Source organism: Calonectris borealis, chromosome 26, assembly GCF_964195595.1.
Source record: "Calonectris borealis chromosome 26, bCalBor7.hap1.2, whole genome shotgun sequence".
Classification (NCBI taxonomy): Eukaryota; Metazoa; Chordata; class Aves; order Procellariiformes; family Procellariidae; genus Calonectris; species Calonectris borealis.
Window position 1 is genome coordinate 8,381,369 of NC_134337.1, and position 11,405 is coordinate 8,392,773.

General features: G+C 42.3%; 1 protein-coding gene across 1 annotated transcript; it reads right to left on the reverse strand.

The window, feature by feature from the left end:
* Window positions 1-4,384: 4,384 nt before the first annotated feature.
* On the reverse strand, window positions 4,385-11,331 carry NRAS (NRAS proto-oncogene, GTPase). Its single transcript, XM_075174345.1, has 5 exons — window positions 11,081-11,331; window positions 10,332-10,510; window positions 9,716-9,875; window positions 8,774-8,897; window positions 4,385-8,095 (listed from the first exon to the last, which is right to left on the reverse strand). The coding sequence occupies exons 1-4, from the start codon at window positions 11,189-11,191 to the stop codon at window positions 8,778-8,780; spliced, it is 570 nt and encodes a 189-aa protein (XP_075030446.1). The 5' UTR covers window positions 11,192-11,331; the 3' UTR covers window positions 4,385-8,095; window positions 8,774-8,777.
* Window positions 11,332-11,405: the final 74 nt, after the last annotated feature.

An 11,405-nucleotide genomic window follows, 5' to 3' on the forward strand; every position in this document is an offset into this window, starting at 1 on the left:
AAGATCAGGATGGATGGTCATTTCAAAGATGCTAAGTTTCATCCACCTGCCCCCTATGGTCACATCTCCACTTATTCACTAACAGGGTCAGACAGCTGAGACGCTGCAGTTCCACAGATCTTCACTCCTGGTCATACAGTGTGGCACCAACATTTTGGGGGTGCAACTCATGCCCTTTCCATCCGACCCAGAAAATTCAGACTGGAGCTCTGGCATCACAAGTCACCAGCTGCTGACTTCCCAAAATCCAGCCTGCAGAACATACTCTCCTGGCGTTTGAACTCCGCGTATTCATTTGCAGACTAAGCATCCCAGAAATGCCTAGTTTGACCTTTCATCTCTTTAGTGGATGAAAATTACACTCATGAAGGTCAACAAACTCCCACTGATGTTGCAGGGCCAGGCTTTAATACTAGCTTCACGTACTAGGACAGTGTCTATCACACCACACAGCACTGCAATTCTAAACGTGCTCTTACCAGAACTGTTTGGTGCCGATATTCTTCAGGGCTCTGTAATGATAGTCACATATCCCTCCGTACCGTTCTGCAAAGCCTGGCTGGCCCTACTCCTGCTGCCCAGCTTGTGTTCCCCATCCCCTCGGGACTGCAACACCCCACATCTTCTGAGCTTAGCCAGGTTGACCAGAGACTCCTGAAATCCCTCTGATCCCTTCCACACTGATTTAATGGTATCATTACAGGATACATTTACAGGATACATTACACTGCAGGAGGGACAACATTCTTCTTCAGTATGAGCAGAGCAAGATTTAAACAGTAACGCTATTTCTTTGCTGCACTATCCAAAAATGTCTCCAAGCAGGAAGAAAAACGCTCAAAGCCGCTAGCACAGTCCCCTGGACTGCAAAGATACCACACCATCAAAATCTCAGAGGCTGCAGGCTAACAAGCCTGCCCTGCGGCTCCTTGTCTCACTACTTGCTTTCAGACCTACCTGGAATTCTCACCCGTGACATCTTTGCAGCAAGTTTGCAGAGCCTCAAGTAACACCCTACTGTAACAGAGCACAAGTAGCTGACTGACTGCACAACAGCCTAACACTAATTTTACTGCTTTCCCGTCCCTGTAATTAGACTCTTCCACTCTAAAAGGTCACCTATGAGACTATTTAAAGTGCAACCAAAAGCACTTGCACTGAAACAGGTGAAACCAGGACTCAAATTTAACTTCCACCCCCCACCCCCGCCCCAGCTAGGCTTTCATTTTACATTCAGTAAAGTTTCACCTGATGTCTGGCCAGATTGCTACTTCCTAGGACAGCTGCACCTTTCTAAAGTGGACTGTGGAAGTCAGTCTTTTAAGAGAGGCTAAAACTGATGTCTTCTGTGCTGAACCAATGGTTTAAAGGAAATCCCTAAGGCACAGGGCTGATGTTCTCATCAGAACAGGAGCAGTGGATAGGTACAAATGAGGTGCTCTCACCAACCGGTGCGCTATTCAGAGAAGGTTTTTCCTGAGAGAGGGGTCTACTTGAAAGAGTGGATTTTAGCAACAGGAGTTGTACAGATGTCCTCGCATCTTCCCAGCTGAATCAAACAAACAAACAAAAGGAAAGTACAAGGAGCTATATTTTGTTTCTGAGCTTTTCAGGAAATGCCTTTATAAAACTTTGTATCATAATAGTAAGGTGATATTCAGTTCTGTATGTGGTGAGCCATAATCAAGGCGTATCTTACAGAGACCAGCTCTTAGTACAATCCAAGGTGTGGCAAGAAACTCCTCCCTTAAGCAACACATGGTGGCTTGGATCTGGTAGAGCAGGGTATCAGTTTGGGAAGTACCTCTCGGCTTGTTTAAGGATATTCTTTCTAGCATACAGGCATTGAGGGCTGTACCCAGTCCTTTAGGGTCTCCTCAAACGTACTTCAGATCTCTCACATGAAGCTGGAAAACAGCTCCCGTCTGAAGAAATGGCCAGAATTTGTAGTGCCCTGCATATTGCCAGGGTGACTCTCAACTTCTTACTCAGCTTCGTGATGGGAAGCGGTAAGCCTAAACAGGTCAGAAGGATACAATGCTTTTGATTTGAAACAAAGTCTTTTCCTGTTTGTTTATACTTCACTTCTTGACGGAGTTAAAAAACAGCACTGAAATCAGGACAAGTCAAGCAAAGCATCCAGGCTATAGTCAGCACAGTCTTGCTGCTGATTTAAAAGGTGATCTTGGTCATAACATTGAAGGGAACAGAAAAACTAGCACACCTGGAAAAGACAACACTGTTTGGAATTATATGTGCATGTAAGGGCTTCCTGTGCTCTATTTTGTAGGAATGGCTATGAAAAGGCCTTGTCCCAGAAGGCTGGAATAAGTGAAAGAGTTACTTGCATAAGACACGGAGCTAGAAATAACAAGTCATAGATTTTGTCCATAGGTGCACGGGAAGCTTGTGGCACAACTAGTCAGTGAAATCAGATGAGCTGAGACCTGGCGCAGCATCTCCAGCTGAGATAATTTCCAGAGCATCCAGAATCTCTCTCTGAAAGATCACTACTTGATGTGCACAACTTCAAAACATGCTGAGTTACAATTAAGAAATCCTCCAGAATTCAGGGAGTTTTAGCCCCACTTCCCAGATATTCTCCAAGAATATAAATTTATTCCCTCCCAGACATGCAGAGGTGCAGCCAATAGGGCAAAGCTGGGATGCTGTTACAATCTTGACCTCTAATACCTGGTCTCTTCTCTCATGCTGACAGCAGTCTTCAGTTTCTGAATTATTCTTGTTCTTACTCATTCCCCAGTTTGTGAGTCCCCACACTGCATTATTGTTTAAATATTTCATTTAAGGTCAATAGAAACTGGCTTTTGCTTGTTTGCTCTCCCATAGGGACTGTATCTGCCCCTAACCTTTCTGGATATATCAAGATCTTGGGATTCACATATGAAACCAAAAATAACCTTTAGGGTGCAGAGGTCATCTTCCTCAAGAGGTCTCTTGATCCCCTAGCTTTTTAAATTACAGGGTCAACTTAGTTGGGTTCATGGTAGAAATATGAGTACAGCTTGGGTATGCTCTGCTAAAGTTAGATCTACAGCCTCTTTAAACCGAAGTATTGAATACAAACAAGCCATCTTCCCACTCTTTTTCAGCTGGAAAGTGAGTGATTCACACCCAGAGGCTTCAGAGTGACTCTAAAACCCCACACTTTTATCTCTGAGCTGCTTTCATTCCACCTAAGGCTACCCAAAGGAAAACGGCCAAACACACCACAAATTTGGCAGCTTAGGGTCTTTAGCAGGATCTTCTTCTAGTTCGCGTAGCAGAGCAGCCATATCACAGGGGTAGCTGTCCAAACAGAAGCCTAGGGGCAAGTTTTGCTAGAAAATGATTTCAATTCCTGAAAAAGAAAAGTAGTAATAGAGAGGGGGTAATGTGGAAACTCACAAGGGCACTCCTTGATGTGCTGTGCCTTTGACCAACAGCACCTCGCACTAAGAAGAGCCTCAGCAAGTTCTTCTTTCCCCACGTTGCTCTTAGTCATTCCCTACACAGATTCCTCTAGGGCTGTTTGTATCAGCTTCTGCTCCAGTATGCAACAAAAGTCAGTAAGTCCTTAAAGTGTGAACTAGTTTCTAGGAACAGATTGTTACAGATAACAATCATATTGGAGGGAAGCTTTCCTAACAAGACAACAAACCCCTTGCTTTTAAGCACCCATCTGTACTCATATTCTGAATCTCTCCTTTTGGAACAGGCAGTGACTACTGCAGCTACACAGTGCAAAGAGTTTTATACCCCTGTTACTAGGAGTATATTCTTAAGTTCCTTGCACAGAAAATGGATTGGACTCTGGGTTCCAGAGGCCTGACACAACGTCTTAGGAGAAACACACTTAAAGCACACTTACTGTGTGGTCCTACGCAATTTGCCTTATTGCAGGAGGAAAGCCAACAGGGAAGTATTTTAGAAGATCGAATTAAGCAACCTAAAAGCCTAACAGAAAGCATGATTTGGACACAGCAATAACTTTAAAGCTGATTTCACTCTTGGAACACCAGGTAATGAAATTTCCCCTCCCCCTTTTATTGACTTAGCAAGCATCCTTTCCATGGGCGAAGTCAGCAAAAATATTATGAGGGACCCCACTGCAAATATAGAGACTCAATACTGATGGCACAGATTGGTGAAGTCATTAAAATTGGACTCTGGAACAAGCCTACGGTATGTCTTAAAGCCACTCTCACTGCTTATTCGTGAATGTATATGCTGTAGTGAACATACGGCTGTTCATGCCACATTACAGAAGTGACAATTTGCATAAATATAGATCCCATAGAGAAAGCAGACAGCATTGTTATAAGCTTTCTGTAAGCCAATTGTGCATCCCATGCCCGTATCAATACCACAAAAGAAACAACCATAGAATTCAAAGTTTATTCTTTAAAAAAGTTATTTAAGAAGCAAAATAATTTACTTCAATTCAAACCAAAAGAGATGCATTATTGAAAGCAAATAATTATACAAAGTAACAACAAATTAGCCCTTGGGTAAAAAGTCCAGATCCCAACAGTTCCCTACCATCCTGGAGGTTATACACAAACAGTCACTCAAGGTTTGGGGAGTAAAGGAGGACCACATATAGGATCAGAATGTAATTCAAACTTCCACTACCCTCCTTCCCCCCATAGGCCTGAAGTTGCTTGAAATCCAATTCCAAGTCATTGAACTGTACTAAAAATTATGATGGCTTAAGCATCATGGTTACTATGCAAAGTCCTACTGATGACAGCAAGAACAAAATTTGAGCACTGTTGTTTGAATAAGACCATGGAGTGGGGACACTAACAGTAACAAGCCACAGGGTTATACTACCTCGTTAAACAGCTGTTCTCAGTCCATAATAACAGAAACATTTATTTCAGTTTCTGGCACTTGTAATTTTTGAACAAGAGCTTTATCCTTTTTTAATATTTTACCTTAAAGTTGTTTATGCCTGTTCTTCCCAGTCAGGATAGTAAAGTTAGCTTGGCACTAACACGTTGTTGTGCTGTTAGTTCTAAATAACAACATTTGGACTGAATCTACAAAACCACCTTTTCCAGGGACCTCTCTTGTGCAAAAACTTCTGTGCTTATCTTCTAAAGAGGTTTCCCAGAAGTTCTTGGGGTTTTGTCCTTCCAGAGTTCTCTCTCAGTTGCCACCAAAATCAGGGTTCTCTTAGATAGCTATATCAGATAGATATCTCTCAGATAGCTAGAAACAAAGTACAACCATTTACTTCATACCCATGACTAGTACAACACCCTGATTTTGTATCACTCGCTAGATTTGAACCTAAAATAATGCAGATGGGAGTACCACTTGTGTAGGTCAGCTCTGCAGCATCCTAAAAGCTGATGCATCCTCCTCTAAGGTTCCAAAGGTGAAATGCATACTGACCTATCCTTACCAGGTCTTCTTCCCTTGTAAGATTTTATACAGCCCAAGAGAAAGGGAACACTGAAGAGAAAGTAGATGCATCTGCCAGTTCCCATACAATTCTGAGAATTCACAACTTTTGGAGTTACAGCTAGTACATTTTTAATGACAACTAGAACATGCCATGCAATGTAGAGAATTATTATGATGAACCTCCATCCAAAAGAAATAATTTTCCATACCTGACCACAGAACCTTCAGACATCAAATGCCAGTGCAAAAGGTTTCCCGTGGCCATGGGCAGCAGGCAGTCATGCTCTGAACACTGCAATCCTGCTTACCAGGAAAGAAACTCCTCATTTTCCCAAATAAGTAAAAAACACACATAGGCCCGGATGACAAGATGTCACCATTCAAACATACTGCAAACGCCACATTGCTGTTTTTGCAAAACGCCGGGTCTGTGTGACCAGATGTGTATCCCAAAAGCTATCATTTTCCACATGTAATTTTATTAAGTGGACAACAGTGTGTCACCCATCTCTTTAGAAGCGGACAGTCATCTCCTGCCACAGTGCTCAAAGAATGCTTTCACAAATAACTTCTCTTCTTGCACCACATAAAAGAAAAACACTGCTTGCTGATTACAGACGTGACAGCTTTCAGTGATGGTAATTGTGTCACGTTTAACTTGCAGGCATGAGATCATCTTCAAACAAACTCAACTCGAGTCACAGCCAATACTATCCATAATGCTGCCCACCATTGTGTATGTTGCTGGAAAATTATGTTTTATATAAATATATTGTATTTTTAATTCTTATCAGTGTCACATCAGTCAAGGGTAAAATAAATTGCAAAAAGTAACTACAAGGATTATCACGGACAAAGAAAACGTGATGCTGATTGATTCTCTTCATTCCAAAAAGAGAATTAAGAATGTAAGTAGTGAAGGAAGCAATATTAAAAGGAACAATTTCTTCTCTCAGTATTTACTGATTTCTAATTTCCATTTGAAATTGAGAACTCCAAATTAAGATGTATGAATCTGACACCAACAAATTGAAATCAAGCCTCTTGCAATTTCTCTGCTCACGTTGCTTCAGCTGACTGACTGAACGCTCCCTCTGTTGGCTGAAGGCTCATTACTCTTCCACCAGACTGGGAATTCAGCTTTGCTGTGGGATATACTGTCTGACCACACAGAACAGAATCCAGTATCAGCAGCACAAGAACTAGGGAAGTTCCAAGGAACATTGGTAGGTTTTCCAAAAGTGACCACACTTGTACGTCCCAATTATATGAGGTGACAATGTTTTTTGTTCTAGGAAGAACTCACACAGCTTATGCAGTAATTCTCTCATACTTTGAGGCTGTTAGAACAAGCGCAGAATTCCCATCAGTAGATCATACACCTTCTGCGTGGTCATCACTGAACTCATTTCCTTCCTCATTTTGCAAGGATGTTGCAATCAGAAGCTAGCTCAGTTTTTTGTTACAGCTCATTGCCTTCTCCCCTCAGTCTGGACATACTAAGTCCGTGACAACCACTGCACCAAATGCAGTCAACCTGAAATCCCACACTCCTTCCCTGACAAGGAGACTCTCCAACTACATTTTACAGAGAGACATTTTGAAGAGACTATGTTTACAGTCTGGTGGAAAGAAAATAATTCAGAATAAAATAATTTGCAAGTTACAGACAGAGCTCAATAACAGCTGTCCAAACTAACCAACCTCCAGTTTCTAGATTAACTATTGAGAAGCTGCCCATAAATGTTGGCAGTTAATGTTAAAAATGAACAGCTGACTAATTTGGTCCAACTCAGAAGAGATCTGAATGCTGCAGAAAAACAATATAGAATATAAACAATTCCACCTACAAAGAAAGTAAAAAACAGATGCAGTATGTCCCCCTCCCTAGTTCAAGAGTCTTACAAGTGCCTGCTGGATCTTCCAGCCTACTAATTCCTGTTTTAGTATCCTCTCAGGCAAAGAGATCACCCACACAAGACTTGCCTGCTTAAGACAATGAGCTCTTATTCCAGAATTTAATTCCTTGGGGTCTTCCTCAACCCAAGGGAACAGGGGACAACTTCAAATCTTCTTAGCAAACAGGCACTTAAGTTAGGAAAGACACCTCCTTTTTATTACAGAAAATGAAGAATCAGTTAAGTGGTACTCCTGGCACACAGGAGATGTTGCAAATGTGCTGTACGGGTGCACAGAGAGCAGATACCAATCTGACACGTGACAGGAGCATTCATGATGGCAAAACCATTTCTGACATTACCTGCCAAGCAATGATTACTGCCACTCCTCTGACAGCACTGCAAATCAGAATCCAATAGAAAGGGGACAAACACCACTTCTAGCTTTTACTCTAGAGGTAAAGTGTCATCTTTTTCACAGCATTTAGTCTCTATAGTTCACTTTTCTCGTAACTGGTTTTCTTCTTGAACAAACCCAGATAACACAGTGAGAAAAGAATCCCAGTACATCAAGAGATGTGACTGCTCCATTAGCTGAGCAAGGAGGTAGATGCCATAGATGTTCTCTTCAGATGGAGCACAGAAAAGGACCTTGTGCTAATTAACTGGTATGAAGATTCTGGTCACTGGCACCAAAATACTGCAGGACATCAGCATGAGATGCAATACAGTAGCATTGAGACTCGTCCAGCAGCTACATCTGAACCACGTATTCTTGGCATCTGGAACAGAAAGGCATCTCTAATTAGCTGCTGTCCAACTTTGTGATGGATGTGCAGTGCAACAGTGTAGTACAAATCCTGAACTGGTCTACCTGTTTTTACAGTGATGAGCAACATCTTTTAGGTAACTGTTGAAAAGAATTTCACTCGGTTGGGGAACTCATAAATTTCATTACTCGCATTATTTTATTTGGTTAATCTTCAAACAGTGCATATTCCAGAGGAACACAGCTGAAGATAAGCTGCGCAGAAGTCAATCAATCATCAGCAAATGGCGACTGCAGAATTGTGCACACTCTTCTTTCTAGTTCAGATGTTTCTTGTGTACAAGACAGAAATTACACATTCTCCAAAGAGTCAAAATGATTTCCCAAAGGAAGGAGACAGACAAGAATGATACAGAAAATCACACAATTACCAGTTCAGTGGAAATCCACAGGCTACAGCTAAAAGGTTGCTGTGAATAAAATTTCTTTTTCTTAAGCTTTGCTATCTACTTAGAAGGAAAAAAAAATTTTGGAGAAATAATTAATAGTAGGATCTAAATCTCTGGGTATCAATGGGTTGTATAATAGGGAAAAAACCCACCTATAGCAGCTAAAATTTCTAAGCCATGCTTATCAACAACTGAAAGACATACCGTCAAGAAACCAATGAAAAACTTAAATTACAGCTCACCTTATCACATCACAATGCAAGACAATCCCATACAGCCTTGATTCCCATCTTCATTGCTGTTGAGTTTTTTCATCCGGTACTGCCGGATCTCTCTCACCAGTGTGTAAAAAGCATCTTCCACACCCTGAATGCAAATGATCCAGATAAAGCATTTTCTTTCCTTAAGCTTTTGAGATCACTGCTCTTTCCATCACAGGATCCCTTAACGTATTTGAAAGACATACTTCTACATGAAGAGTAGTAGCCAACTTATCCCATAGTTCATAAGAGGAAGAAACTAGCACTTATGTCCAAAACTCTCCACTTACACTCTTAACTCCTCCTCTGAGGCAAACATCCAGGCTAACAGCCATTAAAAGAAACAAGGCAAATTGTAACTGTAGAGAGGTCCCATGCGGGAAACAAGCTGCTTCTTGACTAGTCACCACCGTTTTAGAATTCTTAGAATTTTCTGGCTGCTGCTTAATAATTGCACCTTTTCTGCTTCATTCCACACTGATGTAGGTAGAACACAGGCTGACTGGACAGAGCCACATACTCAATGCAACTCTGAAAAAGTCTATTAGCCCAGTCTAGGGAATTAAAACATAATCTTATAATTGGCCTTCATTAAGAAGCCAAGAAAACTGAACAGGTCTGGGATGACTAACCACGCAGCCTGACCACTTCTCAGGAAGAGCAGATGAAGCTCTCCTCTTCTTATGAACACAACCCACTTGAAAGAAAATCAGCACAAGTGTGAAGTGATTTGTGTACTGACCTAGCCCCGTGATAAAAGCAGAACTCTTTCAAGTTAAGAGTGGGGAAATCAAAAGCTAAAAATTGCATATGGATTAAAAAATGCTTACTCCTGAAGATAAGAAAAAAGTGCATGGGAAAATGTTAGACCATTCTGCATTTAGCATACAGGAAGAAGTCAGACCAAGAATGGAAGCATCTTACCTGTCTTGTTTTCGCAGATGTCTCTATGAAGGGGATTCCATAGCTTTTTGCTAATTCTTGAGCCTGTTTTGTATCTACTGTTCTTGTGGGCAAATCACACTTATTCCCAACTAGCACCATTGGCACATCATCTGAATCTTTCACTCTCTTGATCTGTTCTCTTTAAAAAGACAAATAAAAAAAAGAAGCTATTTTCTAAATATAAAAGCTGTTTCAGTTCAGTATTCAAACAACCTTGTGCTACAAAAACGTCTAGTAAAGCTGGACAGGACCTCAGGGGTTCTAACCTACAGCAGTATGTCTAATAACTTTGTACACTATCGTCTAGTCTATGTACAACTCCACGCAGATGTGTTTGCCTTCTTACCCATTTTCTTAGAGATCATGTTCTGTATGCTCTAAGTATCATTTGATTAACACCACAACCCAGATAACTGTCTCACTCTCAAATGACTAATAACATATAGACACAGAATGCAGATAAGCTTGAAAAACTTTCTGAAAGAAGTGGGAGATTTAATATTTTTCTATTATTTAGTCTTATTAGGGTCTAATAGCAAATAGGTCTGATGCCCTTTCCAGTCTTCCCTCCCTGTAGTGAAGACCCAGATCATACCTGTAAAGGTTAATATCAGCAAACGATTTACTGTTGTTAATGGCAAAAACACAGAGGAATCCTTCTCCAGTTCTCATGTACTGGTCGCGCATGGCACTATACTCTTCCTGTCCTGCAGTGTCCAGAATGTCTAACAAGCACGTCTCTCCATCAATAACAACCTGCTTTCTATACGAATCCTGCAAAATACACAAGCGAATTTTAGGTTAGAGAAAAACATTGTACTACTTCTTTCCACCTTAGGCGTTATTAAGGAAAAATAAAAATAATAATAAAGAAGAGTATGATTCAGAACAGCTTTTCTAGACCTCCTCAATCAAAAAATATCGATATCTAAAACTATCAGCATCTAAAACGTTACTCTAAGCCCCCTCAAGCTTTCTTACAAAAAAGAAAAATCCTGTTCTTCGTAAGAAATTCCTCAATTGGTAGGCAGAAAAAATGCTATAAATACCATCACTACAACATCGTGACTGTAGAAACTACAATATGCGTAGATCGGTGGTGAGTCTTTTGTTGCCGTTGTTGGCTGCCTACGCTCTGCTTTAGAAAGCAAGACGTGGAATACGCAAGGAATCTTTGAGAGAGTTTTCCCAGAATTTCTAGTCCTGTGCACTCCGATCTCACATCTGGCTTTTCAAGAAAAAAAAATCAGCAGCACCCTCCCATCTCGATTCACAGAGAGCTCCCCGCCCGCGATCGGCCCCGCACCTCCCGCCGCCGGCCCGGTCGTGCCCGCCTCGGCTCACCTCAATGGTGGGGTCGTACTCGTCCACGAAGTGGTTCTGGATGAGCTGGATGGTCAGCGCGCTCTTGCCGACGCCGCCGGCTCCCACCACCACCAGCTTGTACTCGGTCATCGCCCTCCCAGCGCCTCGGGCGGGCGCGGCGCAGCCCGCCGCCGCCGCCCCCCCCCCCCCCCCGCCGCTCCCGCGAACGCGGAACACCCTTCCGAGCGCCTTCCGGCTTCCGGCCCCGGCACGTCGTCATCACCCGCCGCCGGAAAAGGCGCGCTGCATCTCCGCCGCTTCCGGACACGTGACGCCGGCGCAGTGCGCCGCGCCCCGGAAGCAA